At 42.6% G+C, this 27,534-nt stretch overlaps 1 protein-coding gene across 1 annotated transcript in view; it reads left to right on the top strand.

The window, feature by feature from the left end:
* SNED1 (sushi, nidogen and EGF like domains 1) overlaps positions 1-27,534 on the top strand; it is a 1,138,259-nt gene that overhangs the window by 368,454 nt on the left and 742,271 nt on the right. Inside the window, exon 6 of the mRNA XM_033958723.1 lies at positions 1,725-1,838. Within this exon, the coding sequence (XP_033814614.1) occupies positions 1,725-1,838 (114 nt within the window). The remainder of the gene's footprint in view (positions 1-1,724; positions 1,839-27,534) is intronic.

The following is a 27,534-nucleotide window of genomic DNA, read 5'->3' as shown; positions in this document are numbered from 1 at the left end:
GGTATGGCTAGTAGGAGAAAGGAGGAATTGATGCCCCTGTATAAGACTTCGGTGAGACCTCATTTAGAATATTGTGTACAATTCTGGGGGCCGCACCTTCAAAAAGATATAAAAAGGATGGAGTTGGTCCAGAGGAAGGCTACTAAAATTGTATGTGGTCTTCATTATATGGTGTATGAGGACAGACTTAAAGATCTCAATCTGTATACTTTGGAGGAAAGGAAGGAGAGGGGAGATATGATAGAGACATTTAAATACCTACGTAATGTAAATGCGCAGGAGTCGAGTCTCTTTCATTTGAAAGGAAACTCTGCAATGAGAGGACTTAGGATGAAGTTAAGAGGTGATAGGCTCCAGAGTAATCTAAGGAAATACTTTTTTACAGAAAGGGTGGTGGATGCATGGAACAGTCTCCCAGAAGAGGTGGTGGAGACAGAGACTGTGTCTGAATTCAAAAGGGCCTAGGATAGGCACATGGGATCTCTTGGGGAGAGAAAGAGATAATGGTTACTGTGGATGTGCAGACGAGATGGTCCATTTGGCCTTTATCTGCAATGTTTCTATGTTCATTTTAATGTTTGTTCATTAAAGACTCAGCATCTTATACACCATTCCTGCAGTTTTTTCCTTTGTTCGATTTATCACTGCAGTTCTTTTGGATTTTTTGTTTGCGTTTGCCACTGGAGAAGCAGCTCCAGGATTTGATCTCCCAACCTCTGGGTGCAGAGGCAGCAGCTCAACCAGTGAGCCATAGCCCTTCCTCAGCTGGCTATTGGGCTATATCCTTGACAGTATGGACATGAATTTCTGGGCAGTCTGGATGGGTCAGTGTCTTTTTCAGTCAATTACTTTGAGCTTCCATCACGTCTTCCTAAAAGTGTACCAGTTTATTGTAAGAGTGGATATTAAAAAATATATATTATGTATATCTGACCTCAACAACTGAATAGAAACCACTAATTCATTTGCTTAGGCCAGTGTCTCTCAAACCTTTTTAGCTCCAGCACACTAAATAAAGCAAATGTTTTTCACAGTACATTATAATTGAAATTATAAAATTGCAAATTAAATTTGAGAGTTATTTATTTAAAGTTCTTTAAGCTATGTATGGGTAATTGTAACAATTGTGAAACTAAAGTAGATAGAATTGCTAATCAATGCGATGGATGTGCTTGTTTTTGAGTGCAAAATGCATGCATTTCATCATCCACCATCTGCAGTCATTCTCTTTTTTTTCAATTTAATATCTGTCAGAACTAAAAGTTTGCAAAGATAAGATCCAAACGGTAACAAAGCCTTGGTTGTTTTGTTGCTCAAGTTAGGATAACTACTTCATAAAAAATAAAACTAAAAATTACTTGCCGTTAGTTTTCAAAGACCAGTCACGTCAAAGAGTGATGTTTATCTGGGCCGTTGTATCCTTACACACACAGACACTCATAACATTGACAGACTCTTGCATACGTTACCTACATGTCATCTATTCTAGTGTGTACTTATGAAGGGAATTTTAAAAAATACGACTAAAGCAAACTTCTGGAATGTGGCATACTCGGAATCCCTTTGGGGCACACCACTGTGCTGGGGCACATAGTTTGAGAGATACTGACTTAAGCTAACAGTTTTCAGGTGTTAATGACTTCTGATTACCAGTTTCCTGAAGCTTATTTGCTCCTGTGGCCAGCCTTTATGCCACACCTAATTAGTCTCCTTGCTACTTTCAGATGTGAATGAATGCAACTCTTCCCCCTGTCGAAATGCAGGGACCTGTATTGATGGCATAAATAGTTTCAGCTGTGATTGCCCTCCTAGGTTCCAAGGATTCACCTGTGAAATAGGTAAGATCTCCTCTCTAAGAAATAGGAGTGATCAGATTGAAATTCACTCTGAAGGATAGATAGTCAAAGCAGTTTAAATGACCAGAAAAGTCTCCTGGCCATTTAAATGACATGTCTGTGGCTAACTACGGATCATTAGTCATGCTGGAAATCCACGGATAACACCTACGCTGAAACCAGCTAATTCATGGATGCGATCACTTATGCAGTTAGGTACTGATATTCAGCACTTAACCACATAAGGTAACCTCATAAATAGGACTCCATAAAATGTAGTCCTGTCTTTATGCTATTCATCTTATGTGGCTCACTTAACTGCATAAGTGCTAACCACATATGCTCAGATACTCAGTGCTGCTGGCCAGACGTGGCCTAGTATTGGATATCTTAGGGTAATGCCAGTGGCAACAAAAAAAATACTGACTGCTACTGGCTGAATATTTTCCCCTGAATCCCCTACAAATGGGGCTGGAAGTCCAGTCTCAGTTGTGACTGTTGTAAGGCTCTGTATGACCTCACTATAAGAGAGAAATAGAAAAGAAGCTTGCAGCAGTGAGAGGAAGATGCAATCTCGGCTATGAAGAAAAAGAAAATTTTTTGTTCTAACTGGCACTTTTCATAAAATAGAGGTACTGCAGCACTCTTCTGATATGGGTGGTCTAGCATGTCCAATCAACAAGTACTACTGGAAGTATAGCCAAAATACACTGGATACAAAATTACTTCCTGATAGTTTTGCAACAAATTTAGCCGTGCCTCAGAGCCCGTATCATCCAGCACAAAAAGATTGATAGTTTGTGGCAAGTCAACGGCTTAGGTCTCAATCATTGGCATCAGGCTGTATAAATTATTAATTATTTTTGATGTTTTTCAAACTTTTTTTTAAATATTTTTAGTCTTTTTATCAAAAACATTAAGAGATAGTGCACAATTTCAAAAGCACTTATCAATAAATATGAACATTGAGAGATAGTGCAAAACTTCAAAAGCACTTATCTTTTTCGTGGAGCACTGTGAATCCCAACGGGGCCACCGTTTCACCCTCCGTGGCTTCGTCAGGGGATCAAGTTACAGTGCCTAAAAGATAATAAATTGGTTAGCTTTAAACTATTGTAACATCGTGTAAAATGCAAAATTTGTAAAGCAAACTCAATTGAGCAACTTACGGAACACTTTTCTCTTGGCTCCTCACATTAGTAATGCTTACTGCAAATGGCGGCGACCCGTGGGAACGCCGAGAATTTAAACTTATTCAAATGACCTGTCGGAACTCACGTGATTTACGTGGGCCACGCACAAAACGTGCTGAATATACACCTTTAAAAGGAACCAGGTGATACCTTGTTAAACCATACAAAAAAAAAATTTTTTTTTTTTTGTATGGTTTAACAAGGTATCACCTGGTTCCTTTTAAAGGTGTATATTCAGCACGTTTTGTGCGTGGCCCACGTAAATCACGTGAGTTCCGACAGGTCATTTGAATAAGTTTAAATTCTCGGCGTTCCCACGGGTCGCCGCCATTTGCAGTAAGCATTACTAATGTGAGGAGCCAAGAGAAAAGTGTTCCGTAAGTTGCTCAATTGAGTTTGCTTTACAAATTTTGCATTTTACACGATGTTACAATAGTTTAAAGCTAACCAATTTATTATCTTTTAGGCACTGTAACTTGATCCCCTGACGAAGCCACGGAGGGTGAAACGGTGGCCCCGTTGGGATTCACAGTGCTCCACGAAAAAGATAAGTGCTTTTGAAGTTTTGCACTATCTCTCAATGTTCATATTTATTGATAAGTGCTTTTGAAATTGTGCACTATCTCTTAATGTTTTTGATAAAAAGACTAAAAATATTTAAAAAAAAGTTTGAAAAACATCAAAAATAATTAATAATTTATACAGCCTGATGCCAATGATTGAGACCTAAGCCGTTGACTTGCCACAAACTATCAATCTTTTTGTGCTGGATGATACGGGCTCTGAGGCACGGCTAAATTTGTTGCAAAACTATCAGGAAGTAATTTTGTATCCAGTGGTCTAGCATGTCCACAATTCAAGATGTACTACAGAGCAGGGTAGTTAGTACACATTGACTGATTCAGGATCAAGCCACAAAATTTTAATATAATTACTGAAGGAATCCTGGAAGGACATTTGAGAGAGAGATTTTATGGTTAACATTGTAGGAATTTGTTACTTTCTATTAATATAGTTTGGCATTCAGTATATAGTATATCGCTGTTCTGTCCATTGTGAAAACACCCAGATAAAGGTTTTTATTTTGATGTGAGGAAGCCATTTGGAATATTTAATACTAAAAATCTTTATTTCTATAACAGTGTATTCCTTTCAGCTGCTGAATTAGAAATGTATCTTATCTAGTCAACATTTAAATGTGTGGTTGTTGTTTTGTTCTGTTTTTAGTATTTTGTAATCCGCCATGAACATATGATTGTGCAGAATAGAAATTTGGACAAATAAATACATTTTTAGATATTTACAGATTCATAGCATTCTTGTTAAACAAAACAGTAAATTGAAGGCATTCTCTAAAAAAGACTAATGCTGGATTTTAGAAAGCTGTGGTAGAGGTTTTACTGTGGGTCAGCGAGGTACATGCTCTGATGCTCATTGAATTTTGGAGCATTTACCTCGCTAGTCCATGGTAGAAACCTCTACCATGGCTTTGTATAAGGCAGTGTTTTTCAACCGGTGTTCCGTGGCACACTAGTGTGCCGCGAGATGTTGCCTGGTGTGCCGCAGGGCCGCCGGGCCCGGAGCTGACAGGGGGCCCGAGGCAGGGGCGCCAGTAGCTCGCCAAGGCAAAGTGAGTCGATCACCCAGGACTCACTTTGTCTTGGCGATCTAATCTATCGAGCCGATAAGTCTTCTTCTCCCCGACGTCAATTCTGTAGTTGGAGAGGAAGTTCGGGCCAGCCAATCGCTGCCTGGCTGGGCGGAACTTCCTCTCCGATTGCACAATTGACGTCAGGGAGAGCATGCGTCCGCGTCGGCTTTGGGGCCTGTTATCCATTGGTGGGTCCTGTTCCCCGATGGCAGCGGCAGTGGCAGTGGCTTGGGGAACGGCAGGGAGAAAGAAAGAAAGGGGGCAGGCAGGGAAACGGAAGGAAAGAAGAGAAACAGAAAAAAAGAAAGAAAGGTCAGGGAGAGAGGAAGAAAAAGTTGGGGGAGGGAATGAGGTGTGGAGGAGAGAAAGCATACAGGCTGATAGAAGGGAAGAAAGATTGGATGCACAGTCAGAAGAAGAAAGTGCAACCAGAAATCACCAGACAAGGTAGGAAAATGATTTGATTTTAAATTTAGCAAAGTGGAGGCAGTATTACCACAGTTTTCAAAGGAATTTGCCCAAATAACTTAACTGGGTAAATTCCCAGAGATGAAAACTTCCCTTCACTTACTATGCACAGTTCTGAATTTATATCTGCTGTCTATATTTTACAATATGGTCACCTTTTACTAAACCGCAATAGTGGTTTTTAGCGCAGGGAGCCTATGAGCGTCAAGAGCAGCGCTGGACATTCAGCGCAGCTCCCTGCGCTAAAAACTGCTATTGTGGTTTAATAAAAAGGATGGAGGGTATATTTGTCTATTTTTTTATGCTATAAAAACCAAATACAGAGAGAGACTGAGAGCTGTTGACGAAGAGCTACGTGTGTGTCTTTCTTCGATTCCAGCCAGAATATCAGCTTTGTGTTCAGCCAAACAGGCCCAGGTTTCGCACTGAATAAAGTATTTTATAATTTTTATAATTTTTATTTCGTAATAAAGTAATTATAAAATACTTTCTTTGTGTTTATTTGATTCCTATTCAAGAGAATTACTTTATATATAGTCAATATAAGCAGAGAGTTAAATTTTTTAACATTTTCTAATGGTGGTGTGCCTCGTGATTTTTTTCATGAAACAAGTGTGCCTTTGCCCAAAAAAGGTTGAAAAACACTGGTATAAGGGGCCTAACCTTGAGAATGTTCTAAGTAAGGATTAATGGGTATTCAGTAGCTGTTGAAGGTGGTCAAAAATTTATTTGGAATTGCTCTAAAATAAAGGTCATGAAAAGGGAGGAGATACTATAGATCAGGGGTGCCCAACGCGTCGATCGCGATCGACCAGTAGCTCAGGAAGGCAACTGGAGTCGATCGCACTCGTGTTGCCGTCCTGATCTACGGGCCGATCAGCCTTCCTCTCCAGTGTTCTCCCTAGGGCCTTTTAGCTGGGCGGTCCGCCCAGCTGTCATCTGCCGCTGCTGAACATTAAAAAAACCGGCTTGGAGATTTCAGCCCCTAGCGAACTTATGCTCCGGGCTCTAACGTGTGCGTGCAGGCTTCTCTTCTCTTCCCTCCGAAACCGGAAGTTATGCCCGGGGAGGGGGAGGGGGGGGAGAAGGGAAGCCTGCACGCACATGTTGAGAGCCCTGAAGCGAGCGTTCGCTATGGGCTAAGGCGGGAGACAGGTTAATGAAGCATTTCCTCTTCTTGCTGCCGGGTCCTGCCTACTTTCTGTTTCCGCGAAGGCAGGACCCGGCAGCATTTCCCCCAACAGTTCCTCGCGATGCTGGTCGGCCGAAGCAGGGAGAGGTTGGGGCGGCGTCGGCTTTTGGGCGTGTTATTGGCGTCAGCTTTCCGGCCTGTTATTGGTGGCGGTTTGGGTCCTGGTCCCCGATGGCAGTTTGGGTCCCCGATGGCAGTGGCAGTGTCTTGGGGGAGGGCAGGGAGAAAGAAAGAAAGAAAAAGGGCAGGCAGGGAGACAGAAGGAAAGAAGAGAAACAGAAAAAAAGGAAAGGGAGGCAGAGAGAAAGAAAGGGCAGGGGAGAGGAAGGAAAAGTTGGGGGAGGGAATGAGGTGTGGAGGAGAGGAAGCATACAGGCTGAAAGAAGGGAAGAAAGACTGGATGCACAGTCAGAAGAAGAAAGTGCAACCAGAGACTCATGAAATCACCAGACAAGGTAGGAAAAATGATTTTATTTTAAATTTAGTGATCGAAATGTGTCTCAATTTATATCTGCTGTCTATATTTTACACTAAGGTCCCCTTTTACTAAACCGCAATAGAGTTTTTTAGCGCAGGGAGCCTATGAGCGTCGAGAGCAGCGCTGGGCATTCAGCGCAGCTCCCTGCGCTCTAAAAACTGCTATCGTGGTTTAGTAAAAAGGGAGGGGGGTATATTTGTCTATTTTTGTATGGTTGTTACTGAGGTGATAGTGCATAGAGTCATCTGCTTTGACCTCTTTGAAAAACCCTGGAATAGGAATGATAATTAACATTTTCTATGCGTACAGTGTGCGTTGTGTTTTTTTAAAATTTTATTGTTGGTAGATCATTTTGACTTGGTCATTTTAAAAGTAGCTCGCAAGCCCAAAAAGTGTGGGCACCCCTGCTATAGATGAACCACCAACCCAGAAAGAGCTATTCAGATATACAGTTCTACCCATAGGCATAGGAACTGGGAAGGAGGGAGTGGTCAAAATTGCCTGTAGTAACAGGGCCGACAGGGATCCTATGGGGATAGAAACACCAACTGAGGCGTCGGCCTCGGCACTGTCATGGGAGTGGCATCTTGCAGCCAGCCAGCATATTTGACTTAAAATTTTTATTCATTTTATAACTTACATCAAGTGTACAGTAAATATTGAACAATTATAGTACAACATCACTTGAAAAATCTTCAATATCATACATCAAAAAGATTTAATCCCCTCCCCCCTCCCAAATTCATATACAACTAATATATATCATATGAATATTAATATTTTATGATATTCATATATATATTCTTAAATTGTCATGACCCGCCCACCCACCCTTTTTTCCAATATTGTCACATGAGGAAAAAAAACAAATAATCATTAATCATTATAATAGCTTATTACTAGCCTCCACACATCCTTGAACTTATTAAAATAACCATTTTGTATTGCAAGCAGTCTTTCCATTTTATATAGATGGCATACTGAATTCCACCAGAAACTATAATTCAATCTAGAACAATTCTTCCAGTTATACGTTATCTGTTGGATAGCCACACCTGTAAGAATCATCAGAAGCTTATTGTTAGCAGCAGATATTTGACACTTAGCTCTCATACTCATTCCAAATAAAACCGTATCATAAGATAATGCCACATGATTTTCCATCATAAGGTTAACTTGGTCCCAAATTGAATACCAAAATGCCTTAATGAATAGAAACATAGAAACATAGAATATGACGGCAGAAAAGGGCCGACGGCCCAACAAGTCTGCCCACTTGAGAACCCTTCCTCCCTGGAGTATCTATCGATTGAGCGTAACTCTGTAGTACTCCCACCTGTTTGTCCCATCGACTCTTGAAGTTGAGCATGCTACTGGCCTCGACGACCTGGCGGGGAAGATCATTCCATCTTCACCCGTTCGGTGAAGAAATATTTCCTGGTGTCACCATGAAATCTTCCCCCCTTAAGTTTTAGTGGATGCCCTCTTGTCGCTGTGGGACCCTTTAGAAAAAAGATTTCCTCCTCCACTTTGATGTGGCCCATGATGTATTTAAATGTTTCTATCATGTCCCCCCTTTCTCTGCGCTCTTCAAGAGAATATAAGCACAGTTTGATCAGGCATTCTTCATATGGGATGTCTTTAAGTCCTGAGACCATCCTAGTGGCCATTCTCTGTATCGACTCCATCCTCTTCACATCCTTTTGATAATGTGGCCTCCAAAACTGGACACAGTACTCCAGGTAAGGTCTCACCATGGATCTGTATAACGGTAGTATGACTTCCGGCTTTCGGCTGATAAAGCTCCTTCTGATGCAACCCAGCATTTGTCTGGCCTTCGCTGAAGCTTTCTCCACCTGATTAGCAGCTTTCATATCTTCCCGGATGAGAACTCCCAAGTCCCTTTCTGCAGTAGTTCTTGTTAAGTTTTCACCGTTCAAAGTGTATGTTTTGCATGGATTTCTGCTCCCAAGGTGCATTACTTTACATTTCTTGGCATTAAAGTTTAGTTGCCAAGTACTGGACCATTTTTCCAATACAAGGTCTTGCTCCATAGTGTTGGGCCTGGTTGCACTGTCAGGTTTTGAAGCCCTGTCCACAACGCTGCATAGTTTAGCGTCGTCGGCAAATAGTGTAATTTTGCCTCGAAGTCCCTGAGTCAGATCCCCAACAAAGATATTAAATAGCATTGGGCCCAAGACCGAGCCCTGTGGCACTCCACTGATCACTCTCGACGTTTTTGAGGGGATACCATTTACCACCACTCTTTGAAGCCTTCCGCTAAGCCAGTCTTGTACCCATGCTGTCAGTGTTTCTCCTAGTCCTAGCGAGTTCATCTTGATAGTGTGGAACACTATCAAAAGCCTTACTAAAGTCCAAATATACTATGTCCAGGGACTCACCCTCATCCAGTTTTTTTGTTACCCAATCGAAAAAGCTTATCAGATTGGATTGACAAGACCTTCCCGTTGTAAAGCCATGCTGGTGGGGATCCCTTAATCTTTCATCATCCAGGAACGTGTCTAATCTGTTCTTAATCAATTTTTCCATGAGTTTACTCACTATTGATGTGAGACTCACTGGTCTATAATTTTCAGCCTCCGACCTACCTCCCTTTTTGTGGAGCGGGATAACGTTGGCAGTTTTCCAGTCAAGGGGCACTTTTCCCTTGTTCAGGGAAAGATTGAAGAGCACGGCCAATGGCTCTGCCAGGACATCGCACAATTCTCGAAGTACTCTAGGGTGTAGATTGTCCGGGCCCATAGATTTGTTCACTTTTATTTTTGATAGCTCACGGTAGACTTCGCTTGCAGTGAATTTCATGTCCCGGAATGGGTCTTCAGAATCCCCCCTTGTCCTGGCGCTTCGCAGGTGAAGACTGAGCAGAAGTAGTTATTAAGTATTTCTGCTTTGTCTGCATCTGAGTCTGTAAAGTTACCGTCAGGTTTCTTTAGGTGCCCAATACCGCTTGTGTTCCTCTTCCTGTCGCTAACGTATTTGAAGAAGGATTTCTCCCCTTTCTTTACCTACCTGGCTATGTTTTCTTCCACTCGGCGTTTAGCCTCTCTGACTGTTGTTTTAACTTTTCTGGATTTTGCCATATAGGATTCTTTAGCTTCAAATTGCTGTGATTGTTTGTAGGTAACGAATGCTTTTTTTGTTTTGTTTTACTAGCTCAGAGATCTCCGTGGAGAACCATTGTGGTTTGTTGTTCCTGCTTCGTTTGCTCACGGTTTTTATATATATGTAGGTTGCTTCCAGCAGTGTAGATTTCAGAGTCGACCATTGTTCCTCTACATTGTCTCTACATTGTCTGTGTAGATTTTGCAGCATGTTGTAGACGTAGTTCCCCATGCCCTGAAAATTAGTTCCTTTGAAATTTAGTATCTTAGTCGACGTATTTGACCTAGTGTTTCCTTTCTTGAGGTGGAACCACACCATGTTGTGATCGCTGGATGCCAAGGTGTCTCCCACCGATATCTCTGTGACACTATCCCCATTGGTGAGCAATAAGTCGAGGGTCGCTTGGCCCCTAGTGGGTTCCAGTACCATCTTCTTAAGGCATGCTCCTTGCATGGAGGCTAGTATCCTCTTGCTACCACTGGTTATAGCGGAAGATTTGTTCCAGTCCACATCTGGCATATTGAAATCTCCCACTAGCACTGTATCTCCACGCATCAATGGTCTCAATGTCTTCCATTAGTTCATCGTCTGCTTGCTCCTTTTGTCTAGGCGGTCTGTATACAACACCAAGATACAGGCATTTGTTATTGTCCCTGGCAAGGTTCACCCAGAGGGACTCTCCCGTATATTTGATGTCTGTGATTTTAGTAACTTTGATGTTTTCTCTAATGTATAGAGCTATCCCTCCTCCTCATTTGCCCTCTCTGTCTCGACGGAGTAAGTTATAGCCTGGTATGACCATATCCCATCCGTGGAACTCCGAGAACCAAGTTTCTGATATCGCCACTACATCAAGGTCAGCGTTCCTCATTTACGTTTCCAGTTCTAGTATTTTATTGCCTAAGCTACGGGCATTAACATACATGGCTGTCCATTCTTTCATTTTGTATGGAGTGTTTTCTGGTTTAGATAGTTTGTCCCCTTCAATTGTGCCTTTGTCACCCTTCTTGATGTCTCAGTCTCCTTCAATGTCTAAGTGATTTCTCCCCCCTGACATCCTGTCCATGCGGGTTTTCCACACTGACCCCAAGATTGAGACTCCGTCTCTTCCTTTGTCCTACATTCTACTGACTTTATTGCTTACCACAGATACTAAGTCTTTGTCTTCCACTCTTCCTTCTTCCCTCCCTCTGTCCCCTTTAGTATTCACGCAATTTCTTGCCTCTGAGTTACTCACCCAACTTGTGTGAGTGTGGGTGTGGGTCCCCTCCCCCGGCTCACCTTGTTTAAAGCTTTATGAAGTTAGTGAGCCAGGCGTCGTCCCAGGACATTCTTCCCTCTTCTGGTCAGGTGTAGGCCATCAGGCCCCTGCAGTCCTTGAAGTGCCCCTCCGTGATACAGAAAGCCGAAGTTCATCTCCCTGCACCAACCCCTTAGCCACTCGTTAGTCCTCTTGATCCATTCTTCTCTGGCTCTCCCCTTGTCTCTTACCGGTAGGATGGAGGAGAAGACCACTTGTGCTTCCATTAGCTTCAGTTTTTCTCCTAGGGCTCTGAAGTCTTCCTGTATCTGCTCTGGGGAGTTCCTGGCTGTGTCATTCATCCCAACGTGGATGAGGAGCATTGGGTAGTGATCTTGGGGCTTGATTATTTTGCCTATGCATGTATTTACATCCTGGATCTTGGCTCCTGGTAGACAGCAGACCTCTCTTGCTTGTAGATCAGGTCTGCATACAGGTCCCTCAGTTCCCTGCAGCATAGAGTCCCCAATGACAACTACTCTGCGTTTCTTGAGGGGGTGCTGATTTGTTACTTCATGATTTGGGGTCATCTGCTGGGTTTCGAGTTTGCATTCCAGGATGTCTTCCTGAATGTCCTCCTGAGTTCTGTTGGCGGGACTTTCTTGTAGGAGCTGAAACCTGTTGCTCAGGGTGATTTGCGGAGTTGATGTAAGGTTGTTGTGCTTGCTTGAAGATAATCTAGAGGAGTTGGACCGCCTTCTGTGTTTGCATGCCGAAGTAACTAGTTGCTAGGTATCCTTGTCTCGAGTCTCTTCTTGTTTGCTTGCCAAGGTAACTAGTTGCCAGGTATCCTTGTCCTTGTCTCGAGTCTCTTCTTTTTTACTTGCTGGACAATAAAATAATAGATGATCTAAGGTTCCAACTTCAATATGACAATGCCAACATCTATTAGACTTAGAGCAATCCAATTTTTGTAAACGAACAGGGGTCCAGAATGCTCTATGCAACAGGAAAAACCATGTTTGCCTCATAGATGCTGACATTGTACATTTCAATCTCCAAGACCAAATACGTGGCCATTGAGACACATTAATCTGATGCTTAATCTCAATGCTCCAAATATCCCTGAGTCCATTTTTGGGTTGCTTATTCAAATAATTAGATAATACTTTATACCACTGTGCGGCCTGGTGTCCCAGAAAGTCTGCCTGAAAACATAGGAATTCTAAACTATATTGATTATTTAGAGATTTCCATTCAGGGAACCCTACCTGAATAGCCTGCAACCATTTATAACTTTGTTTTTTATCAAGACCATATTTATGTTGCAGTTGTGAAAAGTCAAGCAGCTTACCATTAGAAATAACATCATTTAAGGACCGTATATCTGCTTTAATCCAATCTTTCCAGACAATCTTAAAACCGCCTATTTGGATCTTGGAGTTTACCTATATAGATTGATGTGTAGATTTTCCAATAGGAACAGGAGTTAATTTGTCAACAGATCTTATAGTTGTCCAAGTGTCCATTAATATTCTATTATCTTTACGTATTCTAGGCATTTTGATACTAAGAAGAAGACCAAGTCTAAGTGGAAACATGAGCGATCTTTCAATCCATAACCAGTCCGGAAGCTGTTCCAAAAGCTCTGGGAGGACCCAATACATACCTTGGCGCATGATATAGGCTTGATGATACCTATAAAAGTTAGGAAAATTTACCCCACCCTCCTTAATTGGCTTTTGCAAAGACACTAGAGCAATTCTTGCAAATTTACCCAGCCAAATAAATTTGAACAGAATATTATTTAATTTTTTATAAAAAGACTCCTGAAAAAATACTGGTATCATGCCCATTTGGTAACAGACCACAGGCAAAATCATCATTTTAATAGTTTGAACTCTTCCCCACCAAGATAAATGCAAAGGATTCAATTGCTCACATAACTCTGTTACTTTTTGTAATAAAATCTTTTCATTTACTTTCATTGTCTCTTCGAGTGTATTTTTTAACCAAATACCTAGATATTTTATTCCGTCCTCTTTCCAAATAAAAGGGAAAGAATCAAATAAACCTTTTGTACAATACACATTCAAAGGTAGAACTTCTGATTTAGTCCAATTTATTTTATATCCTGAAAATTTCCCAAATGTATCAATCACTTCAAGTAAACATGGAATGGTTGTTTCTGGATTTCTCAAATGAAGCAATATATCATCTGCATAAGCAGATACTTTATATTCAATTCCAGAACATGGAATACCCTGTATGTCCTTTACTTGCTGAATAGCTAATAACAAGGGTTCAAGTCCTATATCAAAAAGCAAAGGAGACAAAGGACAACCCTGTCTAACTCCCCTTTGCAATTTAAAACCATCTGAAAAATTATTATTTATATATAAACGAGCAATAGGGGAGCTATACAGTGCTTGAATCATTTGTTTAAATCCGGATCCAATACCAAACCACTCCATAGCTTGATACATGAAATTCCATTCTACACGATCAAAAGCTTTCTCAGCATCTAAGGATACAGAAAAAGCCGGATCATCAATTTTTTTTGTTAGATATAACATATGGAATGCCAATCTAGTATTATTGGAAGAGTGTCTTTGAACAACAAAACCTGTTTGGTGCATACCTACTATATGAGGAAGAGCTTTAGCCAAACGTAAAGCTAAAATTTTAGCTAGTAATTTACCATCTACATTTATTAAAGAAATAGGCCTGTAATTTGAAACCAATGTAGGATCTCTATTTGGCTTTAGTAAAACAATAGTTAAAGACTCTGCCATAGTGCCTGAAATACAACCTTTATTTAGTTGAGTCTGATATAATTTTAATAAATAAGGTAGAAGGGTAATTTGAAATGTTTTATAAAACTCTACTGTAAATCCATCACCACCTGGAGCGGTCCCAACTCTAAGGGACTTCAATGCTGTTTGTAACTCTTTTAGTGATATAGGCTCATCTAAACTTCTTTTTATATGATCAGGAACTTTAGGTCCCTCAATTAAACTTAAAAATTCCAATCCATCCTTCTCTTTTCCTAAATAAGACTCGGAAGAATAAAGGGTTTTATAATAATTCAGAAATTGTTTTAATATATTTCCAATCTGAGAATGAGAATTACCTAACTCATCCTTAATTGCGCATATTTTTTCCTTTCTTTACTTTGCTTTTAAATAATTTGTCAATAATCTTCCCGTCTTATTTGAACTACCATAATACAATGCTTGCTTAGAAAAAATATCTTTCCTTACTAATCTAGATGAAACCTCATTATATTTACATTTTGCTTTTAATAATGCTTAAAATGTAGACTGCTCCCATTTTCTAATCAATTGTGATTCTAATTCTTTGATTTCTTTTTCTAAAGTTACAAATTGCTTTCTTAGCTGTTTCCTATACTGAATATGAAATAATTTATCCTCTCATAGTTGCTTTAAAAGCATCCCATAAAATTTCAACAGAAATTTCCTCCAAATCATTAAGCAAAAAATACTCATCAACTTTGACCTAGAAGTCTTCACAAAATTTGGAATCCGCAAGCAATGCATTATCAAACCTCCATACAGGTTTAGAATTATCCTGATCTGTTAAGTTTAAATCTACCCATACACCTCCATGATCTGATATTATTATTGGTTCTATGGAAGCTTGTAAGACATGCTGTACCAACTGATCAGTAACAAAAACATAATCAATTCTAGAGAATGATTTCTGAATATGTGAACAGAATGAAAATTCCCGATCATTAAAATGAAGAATACGCCATATATCTTTCAAATTACAAGATTGTACAAAATTATCTAGCCCTAGCGATTTCACAATTCTGCTAGGTTTTTTATCTAATAACGGATCTATAACAGCATTGAAATCCCCCGCCACCACTAAATTAGTAGTAGCCAATGGTAAAACTAATTGTTGTAAAAATTTAAAGAATTCAATTTGATTCGAATTAGGGGCATATAAATTGAACAACGCCACAGTAGTATTGCCCATGCTCATATCAACATGTAACCATATGCCTAGAGGATCCGCCTTAACCATGTTAAATGTTGCAGAACATTGTTTATTAACTAAAATTGCTACTCCAGCCTTTTTCCTTGTCGCATGTGCATAAAAACATTGTTTTGCATCTCCTGCAAAAAACAAACATCTGCGTTCTGCTGCTTAAGATATAACAATACTTTTTTCCTTTTAATCGGATGATTAAGGCCATTAACGTTCAATGAAAGAATTTTAAAACCCATTATACAAATTAAATATAGTATCCATATATATCCACCCTAATAATAATCTATAGTCTTTTTCCCCAAACCAATAATCTAAACAAACCCACATCTCCACTCCCCTAACCCTCCCAATATCCCCTTCCCCCACCCCCACCCTTCCCACCCCTAAAATAAATGCAAACTTCGAAACGCACATACAGGCTAAGCAAAAGATAAACTCCCCACAGCCTGGATCTATAACAATTCTAATGATTAACTTAAAGAACTTAATAATGAAAGAGAATCACCTGAAAAGAGGAAAATTTTTAAATAAACTTTCACAGCCTAACTACTTTATTTTTATTTCCTCTTTTATGGGGGTTTGTTTTGTTGTTTTTTTTCCCCCTTCCTTTTCCCCCTTAATCTTTCTACATGAAAGAGAATATAATACCATTCAACCATAGATAAAAAAGAAAAAATTGTATTATTTTTCCTTCCAAACCCAAACCCATACTTAATCATAATAGACGTAATACTCAAGCAACTAAAACAGAGATACTGTTAAGTATTACACCAATCTACAACCCCCCAATCCTTTTACTCTCCTAAGTGGTAAAATCCAATAAACCTTTTTACCAAAATCATAACTTATTAAAAGAAAAAAATAATTTATATACTTATTAAAGACACATTCCTTAGATCATACCTTCAAATTTAAATCATATGAACACAGATAAAACCAATTTTAAGTCAATCATGTCAGATATATTATAACTTAGAAGTATCATTTGCATAAACTTCTCCAGAACTCAGTCTTCCATAAAAATCCATAGAAGTCACCTCCACATTTGCTGTTATCTTACAATTTTAAGATATCCAATTGAATTCTTCAAAGTCCACGTGTAATATGCAGTAACCCTTTAATTTTCCACTCCATCACTTAGCTGTGTCCATATGTCTTTTAAGATCTTTAAGAAGCAAATATATTCATATGATAAACATCAGAGAGCAGGTCGTAACCCACAAGCACTCTCTCTGACCATAAATCAGCTCATCACACTTATTATTTCACTCTCTATATCAGGTATAAGCCAAATCATGACAGAGATCAATTTATCCAAAAAATCCAAGAAAAGGATGCCCAAAATAAATCACAAAAAGCTTAAAGAGCCCCTGTTAGACACTGAGGTCTTTTCTCCCTTTTTGTAAGGAAAGGTGATTCTCTTGTCCTGTATTGTTTGGAGGGTGCAGTTTTTTGTGATTTATTTTGGGCATCCTTTTCTTGGATTTTTTGGATATTTGAGAGAGATCAATTTATGTCATACATATTATAACTTAGAAGTATCATTTGCATAGAACTTTTCCATAACTCAGTCTTCCAAAAAATCCATAGAAGTCACCTCCACATTTGCTGTTATCATAAAATTAAGGTATCCACTTGAATTCTTCATAGTCCACATGTAGTATGCAGTAACCCCTTAATTTACCATTTCATCACTTAGTAATGTTCAAATGTCTTTAAGATCTTTAAGAAGTCAATATATCCGTATGATAAACATCAGAGATCAGGTCATATCTTACAGGCACTCTCTCTGATCATAAATCAGCTTATCACACTTATTATTTCACCCTCTATATCAGGTATAAGCCAAATCATGACGTAGATCACAATATCAAATCTGCTAATAGCGCATTAAAGTAGTCACGTTGAAAACTCAATCCAGACAATACAGCATATTAAAACTCTTGGATCAAAAGATGTAAACAATACTCATCCTCGGACAAGCAATCATTTCCTAAATATACTCTTGTTCTTTTTCGATCTTCATAGAACCGTCTTCATATTTCCTGTTTCTCAGTAGAAATTGCACGTGACTCCCTCATTCGCTCATTAACAATAACACTCAGTATTATGCACAGCACCATCCTCCATACAGGCGAGCCGGTCTATTGCAGGATTTGAAAAATATTCAGCTAAGCATTTAGTGACCTAAGCAGTTATTCTTTTATAAAATTAAAAGAACAATATAATTAAAAAGAAAACTATCATAGAAACATAGAAATAGACGGCAGATAAGGGCCCACGGCCCATCTAGTCTGCCCACCTTAATGTCCCTCCCCTACCTTTGCCCTGTGAATAGATCCCATGTGCTGATCCCATTTGGCCTTAAAATCAGGCACGCTGCTGGCCTCAATCACCTGTAGTGGAAGACTATTCCAGCGATCAACCACTCTTTCAGTGAAAAAGAATTTCCTGGTGTCACCTCGTAGTTTCCCGCCCCTGATTTTCAACGGATGCCCTCTTGTTGTCGTGGGACCCTTGAAAAAGAAGATATCTTCCTCCGCCTCGATGCGGCCCGTAAGATACTTGAACGTCTCGATCATGTCCCCCCTCTCTCTGCGCTCCTCGAGCGAGTATAGCTGTAATTTGTCAAGCCGTTTTTCGTATGGTAGATCCTTGAGTCCCGAGACCATCCGGGTGGCTATTCTTTGCACCGACTCCAGTCTCAACACATCCTTGCGATAATGCGGCCTCCAGAATTGCACACAGTATTCCAGGTGGGGCCTCACCATGGATCTATACAATGGCATAATGACTTCCGCCTTACGACTGACGAAACCCCTTCGTATGCAGCCCATGATTTGTCTTGCCTTGGACGAAGCCTGCTCCACTTGATTGGCAGACTTCATGTCCTCACTGACGATTACCCCCAAGTCTCGTTCTGCTACCGTTTTTGCTAGGATCTCGCCATTAAGGGTATAAGACTTGCATGGATTCTGGCTGCCCAGGTGCATAACTTTGCATTTTTTGGCATTGAAGTTGAGTTGCCATGTCCTAGACCATTGCTCCAGTAGGAGTAGGTCATGCATCATGTTGTCGGGCACTGAATCTTCGTCTGTTGTGCATTTGCCCACTACATTACTCAGTTTGGCGTCATCGGCGAATAATGTTATTTTACCTCGAAGCCCTTCTGCCAAGTCTCTTATAAAGATGTTGAATAGGATTGGGCCCAAGACTGAGCCCTGTGGTACTCCACTAATCACCTCCGTCATTTCGGAGGGGGTGCCGTTCACCACCACCCTTTGGAGCCTACCTCCAAGCCAGCTCCCAACCCATTTCGTCAATGTGTCACCTAATCCTATAGAACTCATCTTGCTCAGTAACCTGCGGTGTGGTACGCTATCGAATGCTTTGCTAAAGTCCAGGTACACGATGTCCAGGGACTCCCCAATATCCAGCTTCCCCGTTACCCAGTCAAAGAAGCTGATCAGGTTGGATTGGCAGGATCTCCCCTTAGTAAATCCATGTTGTCGGGGATCCCGTAGATTCTCCTCATCCAGGATCTTATCTAATTGGTGTTTGATTAGAGTTTCCATTAGTTTGCTCACTATCGATGTTAGACTCACTGGTCTGTAGTTTGCTGTCTCCATCTTTGAGCCTTTCTTGTGGAGTGGAATGACGTTAGCCGTCCTCCAGTCCAACGGGACGCTGCCTGTACTAAGGGAGAGGTTGAAGAGCGCGGACAGTGACTCCGCCAAGACATCACTCAGCTCCCTAAGCACACTGGGGTGCAGGTTGTCCGGCCCCATTGCCTTGCTAACCTTGAGCCTTGACAGCTCACCGTAGACACTGCTGGGCGTAAACTCAAAGTTACTAAACGGGTCAACTGAGCCAACCCTTGTCTGTAGCTGAGGGCCGAGCCCTGGCGCTTCTCGGGTGAAGACTGAGCAGAAGTATTCATTTAATAGTTGGGCTTTTTCCGAATCCTTTTCCACATAGTCTCCGTCTGGTTTCCTAAGACGTACAATCCCCCCTGAGTTTTTTCTTCTATCACTGATATACCTGAAGAAGGATTTATCTCCCTTCTGGATGTTCTTTGCTAGAGACTCCTCCATGAGGAATTTAGCCTCCCTGACTGCTGTTTTGACGGCTTTTGATTTGGCCAGGTAGTCTGCTCTAGAGTCCTGCTTCCCTGATTGTTTGTAAGAGATGAATGCTTTTTTCTTCTCCTTGATCAGGTCTGAGATCTCCGCAGTAAACCACTGTGGCTTATTGTTCCTTCGCCGTTTACTTACTGATTTTACATAGCGGTTTGTTGCTTCTTGTATGGTTGCTTTCAAAGTCGACCACATGTCTTCCACGTTATCGGTTTCTTCTTGGCTTTGTAGCGCCTGGTGAACGAAGTCTCCCATTTCTTTGAAATTTGTGTCCTTGAATTTGAGGACTTTGGTTAGTGTAGTAGATTTAGTGAAACCTTTCCTGATATTGAACCATACCATGTTGTGGTCACTGGAGGCCAATGTGTCGCCCACCGAGACCTCTGTGACACTTTCTCCATTGGTAAGTATCAGGTCCAGTATTGCCTGATCCCTTGTCGGTTCCAACACCAGTTGCCTGAGGCTTGTTCCTTTCATAGAGTTTAATAGCCTCCTGCTGCTGCCGGAAGCAGAGGTAAGTGTAACCCAATCCACATCAGGCATGTTGAAGTCACCTAGCAATACTGTGTCCCCACGCAAAGTGATATTTTCTATATCTTCGATTATTTCCATATCCAGGTCATCCTGTTGTCTTGGGGGTCTGTAAATTACGCCAAGATACAAGCATTTGTCCTTCCCTCTGGCCAAATTAACCCAAAGGGATTCCCCAGTATACTGGACATCTGAGATTCTCGTGACCTTAATGTCATCTTTAGTATATAATGCTACACCCCCTCCCTTCCTACCCTCTCTATCCCGGCGAAGCAAGTTGTAACCCGGTATGACCATGTCCCACCCGTGGGAGTCTGTGAGCCAGGTTTCGGATATCGCCACCACATCCAGGTCGGCATTCCTTATTTCTGTTTCCAATTCCAGGATCTTGTTTCCTAAACTGTGTGCGTTGACGTACATAGCCCTCCATGTTATATTTTTGTTATGTCTCAATGGGGATATTCCTGTTTGAGCTATTTGAACACCTTTAGCATTGTTTGTGTTATTTGTGCTTTCCTGAGGCTCAGAACCACAATGTGTACTCCCCATATACCCAGAACTACAGTGTGTACTCCCCCTAGACCCGGAATTACAATGTGACCCATAAATATGATGTGACCCTACTCCCGACTCAAAAGTGTGTGCACTCACCCCTGACCCAGAATTTCGGTGTCTACTTTCCTCAGCCTCATAAATGTATTGGCATTTTAGTTCGCCTGGTATGTTGTTTGTGCCTGTACCCTCCCCCGACTTACCTAGTTTACATATTTTCCTCTGTAACCCAGCCAGCATACTAGCTGGTTGGTTCTCTTTGCTGCATCCCTTCCCTTACATCTATTCCTCCCCCCAGTGTGTCTGCCTTGAATTTCTTGTAAAAATTGCCAGGCAGCGGAACCAACTCACAATGTCGCTCTGCCACAAGCCCTGGTGTCCTCTCTCCACTGCGGCCCACCCCAGTGGAAATAGGAAGTTGTCAGAGAGGGTGGGCCACAGTGGAGAGAAGATGCAGGGACCAGCAGCAGAGCAACACTGTGAATCAGTTCCACCACCTGTCAGCTTTTACAAGAAATTCAAGGTAGACGTGCAGTGGGGTAAACGGGGAAGGGACGCAGCAGAGAGCTAACCAGCAGGTATCCTGGCCAGCAGCAAGATACTGCTTCCATCAGAGTGCCACCTAGAAATTAGGCCCCTCCCAAGACATTTCAGATTCAGGGAAGGGGTAGAAGTTGAGAGGGAGCGATATAGGTCTTGGGAACGGAGAGATGCTGGACTCAATGAGGGAAGGAGGGAGAGATGTGAGACTTGGGAATGGGGTAAGGGAAGAAAGGAGGGAGGGATGGAAAGATGTCAGATTTGTGAGGGACAGGGAGAGATAGGGATGGCAGAGGGAGGTAGAAGGGGAACAGTGAAAGATGGATTTGGAGGCGGACAGGGAGCAAGAGAGGGAGAGAAGGACATGGGGGAAGGTAGAGGAGGTCAGGGAGAGATGGTATGAGGAGGTGAAAGGAAGAGAGGGAATGATGGGAGAGGGGGAAGAAAGGGAGAGATGGATGTGAAGTGGCAAAATGGGGAAAGCGATAGATGGATTAGGTGGAGAGGGCAAAATGGGGAAAGGGAAAGAGATTCGGGGGAGGGAGAGATGGATGACTCAGGGAGAGCAGAGGAGGGAGAGGACAGATGGACAGGGAAAGGCAGAGGGGATATGGACTTGGGGCCGGAAGGGGGGAGGGAAGAGAGATGTCAGACTTGGGAGGAGGGAGTGGAAGGGCAGAAAAGAGACATGTTGCACTTGTGAGAGGTAACAAGAAAGAAAGAGAGGAAGGAAATGAGGGTGGAATAACTGATAAGGAGGGGAGATGCTCAAAATGGTGGATCAATGTGGGAGAGTTGTCAAGGAGATGGGTGAGCAGAATGAGTTTACGAGAGTAGAAATGTGGTAATGGGAAGCAGATAAAAGGGAATAAGAGGATGAGAAATGTGAGGAGATAGAAAGTTGATTAGATAAAAAATGAAAAGGAATAAAACAATGCTTCCTTTAAGCTTCATAGCCGCACACCTTTTGGTAGCAGGCCGTGCAGCCAGCTCACCAAGATCTCTGGCCATACTCTGCTGCTGCTGCCTGTGGCTTTGTGAAGAAAGAAGTGCAGCTGGAAGAAAGGAGGAGGAGGTCTACTTGGATGTTTTAGAGCTAGCCAGAACACAGGTATACACCCTTGGGAGGGAGCATGAACTTGGGACACAGAAGGAAGAGAAGGGGCACAAACTTGGGACAAAGGCTGGAAGGGAGGGAGCATGAACTTGGGACATAGGATGGAAGGATGGAGGGAGAGAGGGAAAAAGATACTGAAGTGGGGGAGGAAATAGAAAGAGAGAATTGTTAAGAATGGATATGAGTGAGAGGGAAAAAGTGAGATGTGTACATGGTGTAAGGAGAGAGAAGAACTGTTGGACATAGGGAGGGAGATAATTGTTGGACATGGTAGTGGGAGAGGAGTGAAGTAGAGAGAGATGAGAGGGAGGAATGTTAGAAGTGATGGTGGTGAGGGAACAGTGGGATAGATGGAAAGGGATGCAAGAGGGAGGAATGATGGACATGGTGGTGGAGGAAATGGAGGAAGAGATGTGGCAGGGTGCTGGAGAGGGGTGATAGAAGGAGAAATGTTGGGCATGGGACTGATGGGCAGGAGCAAAAAATGCTTACTCACAGTCCGGGATATAAGAGTGGGAGAAATGTTGGCTGTAGCAGTAGAGGGAGTTGGAGAGTAGAGAATGGCATGGGGAAAAAATCTGTCCCCGTCACTGCCCCATCACCGGACCACCATCCCCTTCACCGCCCCGTCCCTGCCCCCCTTCACTGCCCCCCCCTTCATTGCCCCGTCCCCGAACCCACTGTACCTTTCACCGCCCCATCCCCACAACATCCACCCTTCCCTCTCGCCACCTCACCGCCCTTCAGCGGCCCGAGAATCTCCCGCTCTCCCCCTTACCTTTGCGGTGTAAAGAAGCTTAAGGGAGGGAAGGCACGTGGTCACTGATCATGCGCGTGGCCCCTTCACTCCCTCCCTACCTCCGGCAAAATCTATCTCCCTCCCTCCCCCTTTCCTTCGCAGTGCTTTAGAAAATAAACTGAAGCCGGCGAAGCCTGCCTGTGCCGCCCTGCAGTGTGTGTGTGTGGACGGAATCTTCTCCTCTGATGCAACTTCCGGTTGCATCAGAGGAGAAGCTTCCATTCCGCCCACACACGAGCGACTGCAGGACAGCACAGGCAGGCTTTGCCGGCTTCAGTTTATTTTCTAAAGCGCCACGAAGGTAAGGGGGAGGGAGAGAGGGAGATAGATTTCAACGGAGGTACGGAGGGGGCCGCGCGCAATCGGTGACCGCGCGCCTTCCCTCCCTTAACTGTGGGGACTGAAATTCTCTGGATGATCCCTTGCTGTAGTTATGTTGCTACCATTTGGGAGACTTTTTCACTTTGACCAATCTGGTGAGTTAGAGGCAGAGCTGCAGAGTATCATCATAGAACCTGCACCTAATTTTTTGATTACATATTCCATTCCCCTAGACCAGTGTTTCTCAACTTCTTCAAGCCAAGTACCACCTAAGTCTAACAAATATCAACCGAGTACCTCCTATCCAAGCTCTGCCCCAGACCCATCCAAGCTCCACCCCTGACCCCACCCCCCATACTAATATTACTATGTAATGCAATTTCTTCCAGTCATTTTTCTTATAAAAAACAATATAATCTTATTAATACATAATGGTAACCACAATTTAAAAAACACAAAGCACACTGTATGCAGAGAAAATATTAATTATCATTTATATTTGGGGTTTTTTTTTCAAAGAGGTCAAGGCAGATGACTTTAAATTATGCAATGTTGTACTTCCTTCTGACTGTGCATCCAATATTTCTTTATTTCTACCTCCTGCACGCTTCCTCTCCTCCAGACTAGAGGTCTGCACGGGAATTGCAGGATTCTCGTAGAGATCCCCCCCTGGTCTAAGGGACTCCTGCAGGGATCCCCCCTCTCGGCTCACAGGACTCCCGCGGGGATGGAACCAGGATTCCTGAGGCCTGTAAATAAAATTAGCAGAAGATAGACAAAAGCAGAAACTGGGACCACAATAATGGAAAAACAAAATGTCCCACCAGCTACAGCAAGTGAGATGTTCATTTTGAGGGGGGCTAAGCTCAAAGTGGGAGGCCCAGCCCCCTCTCATGGTAATGCCACCAATTGTGTTTAGTACAAAATGAAATACTTGCTGAGTTTGTTTTGGGGTTTCCAGTTCAGTTTTGGCACATTTTTCTTATGCAACCATTGTCCTGAAAAGTGCCTCTCTCAATTTCGCTTTAAATGATTTTGATGCTGTATTGTTTGATTCTTTACTCATTGCTGCATTAAAAACCATTTGTGGATCTTGGAAGGACCTCTCACAAGTTACCTATGCCAAATGGTGGAACCAGATTTGTTTGCCCTACAGATATGAACTTTATTTTGCCAAAAAATCCAACTCTTATTTCTTTTAACAAGAAATGGTTGACCCTACAGTCACATGACCTAATATCTAGAAACATAGAAACAATAGACGGCAGATAAGGGCTCACGGCCCATCTAGTCTGCCCACCTTAATGTCCCTCCCCTACCTTTGCCCTGTGAATAGATCCCATGTGCCAATCCCATTTGGCCTTAAAATCAGGCACGCTGCTGGCCTCAATCACCTGTAGTGGAAGACTATTCCAGCGATCAACCACTCTTTCAGTGAAAAAGAATTTCCTGGTGTCACCTCGTAGTTTCCCGCCCCTGATTTTCAACGGATGCCCTCTTGTTGTCGTGGGACCCTTGAAAAAGAAGATATCTTCCTCCGCCTCGATGCGGCCCGTAAGATACTTGAACGTCTCGATCATGTCCCCCCTCTCTCTGCGCTCCTCGAGCGAGTATAGCTGTAATTTGTCAAGCCGTTTTTCGTATGGTAGATCCTTGAGTCCCGAGACCATCCGGGTGGCCATTCTTTGCACCGACTCCAGTCTCAGCACATCCTTGCGATAATGCGGCCTCCAGAATTGCACACAGTATTCCTGGTGGGGCCTCACCATGGATCTATACAATGGCATAATGACTTCCGCCTTACGACTGACGAAACCCCTTCGTATGCAGCCCATGATTTGTCTTGCCTTGGACGAAGCCTGCTCCACTTGATTGGCAGACTTCATGTCCTCACTGACGATTACCCCCAAGTCTCGTTCTGCTACCGTTTTTGCTAGGATCTCGCCATTAAGGGTATAAGACTTGCATGGATTCTGGCTGCCCAGGTGCATAACTTTGCATTTTTTGGCATTGAAGTTGAGTTGCCATGTCCTAGACCATCGCTCCAGTAGGAGTAGGTCGTGCATCATGTTGTCGGGCACTGAATCTTCGTCTGTTGTGCATTTGCCCACTACATTACTCAGTTTGGCGTCATCGGCGAATAATGTTATTTAACTCGAAGCCCTTCTGCCAAGTCTCTTATAAAGATGTTGAATAGGATTGGGCCCAAGACTGAGCCCTGTGGTACTCCACTAATCACCTCCGTCATTTCGGAGGGGGTGCCGTTCACCACCACCCTTTGGAGCCTACCTTCAAGCCAGCTCCCAACCCATTTCGTCAATGTGTTACCTAATCCTATAGAACTCATCTTGCTCAGTAACCTGCGGTGTGGTACGCTATCGAATGCTTTGCTAAAGTCCAGGTACACGATGTCCAGGGACTCCCCAATATCCAGCTTCCCCGTTACCCAGTCAAAGAAGTTGATCAGGTTGGATTGGTAGGATCTCCCCTTAGTAAATCCATGTTGTCGGGGATCCCGTAGATTCTCCTCATCCAGGATCTTATCTAATTGGTATTCTAATTCTTTCCGGTGATGTATACATCTCTTATTTCTATTCACTGTTATTTGTTTATATTGTATTTTATTGTTCGTTTAAATAAACTAAGACTTAAAAAAAAATCAAAACTGTCAGAAGTAATTGCAGCTTTTTATGGGGGGACAGGGGGGATGGGCGGGGACAGAGGAGATTCCTCGTGGGATCATGCGGGGACGGAGGGGATTCCTCACTGGTATGGAGGGGATTCTTGTGGGAATGGGTGGGGTTAGACATGGGTGGGGATAGACATGGGTGGGATTTCTATCCCCGCACAATTCTCTACTCTAGACCTCAATCCCTTCCCCAACCAACATCTCTCTCTGTGCCTCCATGAGTCCAAGTTTTCTTCCTCTCTCCTCCATCCCTATTGGCAACATGTCTCCCTCTTTCTCTCACTGTCCATCTGTCTTTCTCTCATTCCCTTCCTTGTTGCAAAGGGAGTGTGGAAAGAGAGTGAAAGAGAGAGATCCAGGGTGCATCTCTCCCACCCCCTCTGCTGCCACATCCAACATTTCTCCCTCTCTCATCCCCTGGATCATGTGCAGCATTTTTCACCACTGCCCACCATCCCCATGCCTTCTTCTATTACCCCTCTTCAGCACCATGCCACATCTCTCCCTCTATCACTATGTCCAACATTCCTCCCCCTTGCATCCCCTTCAATCTGTTCCTCTGTTCCCTCTCCACCACCATATCCAACATTTCTCCATCTTCTCCTTCTCTTCCTCATGCATCTCTACCTCAATCCTCTCTCTCTATGCCCAACAATTTTCCTCTTTCTTCCTTTCCCCATATGCACCATCTGTTTCCCTGTCACTCACACACTCATGCCCAACAATTCTCCCTTTCTATTCCCTCCCTCCCTCCTATGTCCCAAGTTAGTGTCCCCTTCCTCCCTCCCTTCTGTGTCCCATGTTCATGCCCCTTCCCTTCCTTCTGTGTCCTGAGTTCATGCCCCCCTCCCTGCTCTCCAACCTTTGTCCCAAATTCATGCCCTTCCCATGTCCCAACACCCTCCTTCCCCATCTCCTGTGCATATTATTGTTGGTCTGGACGAGTAGTAAAATAAAGTAGTTCTTTCACCTTTCTATTTTGTTCCTTCCTAAGTCATGCGGGTTTTGTTTTTGAGAGGAAATATGAGGTTTTCTGTGCATGTATTCATACTGTTTCTGCCTAGTTCCAGATGTTGCTGATGTCAGCAGAGTGACTTTGCATCTCAGAAAGAGGATAACGAGCCTCATGGATGTTGCAATACAACCATAACATACTATACACTATTATGAAGAGACCAATCTAAAACCCTAAATAAAAGTGGTTTATTTGTATTTTCCCAAGACATATGGAGCCTCTCATCTGCCTTTCTCAGAGGACACATATATATTAACTCATCAAGTGTAGCACAGACATTTTGACGCAAGTTTTTCTTAACTCCCATGCTGGGGCCCGATATGTTACAGGCAGAAACATTTCTGGGAAGTGTGTAATCCAGTTATTGAAATACAAGGTGCAAGCATTGTCAGTTGATTTTGGAGTCAATTTTGCGTATTCTGATGCCTGGATTGTTCCATATGTTTACAATATCTTGTTAGATCCTATGTAAGACTGTGCAGTTTTGAGCCCTGCTTTTTTATGTTAACCACATTTTTATTTTACATTTTACATAACAATAATTCAATATACCCAGATACCTTAATAATGTACCTTAATAAAAAACCTTTCTGCACAACACCACCAACAGGAGAGAAGCCACACCCAATAACAT

Source organism: Geotrypetes seraphini, chromosome 9 (genome assembly GCF_902459505.1).
Source record: "Geotrypetes seraphini chromosome 9, aGeoSer1.1, whole genome shotgun sequence".
Classification (NCBI taxonomy): domain Eukaryota; kingdom Metazoa; phylum Chordata; class Amphibia; order Gymnophiona; family Dermophiidae; genus Geotrypetes; species Geotrypetes seraphini.
The sequence above is the reverse complement of the archived record's forward strand: the minus strand, read 5'-3'. Positions and strand labels throughout refer to the sequence as shown.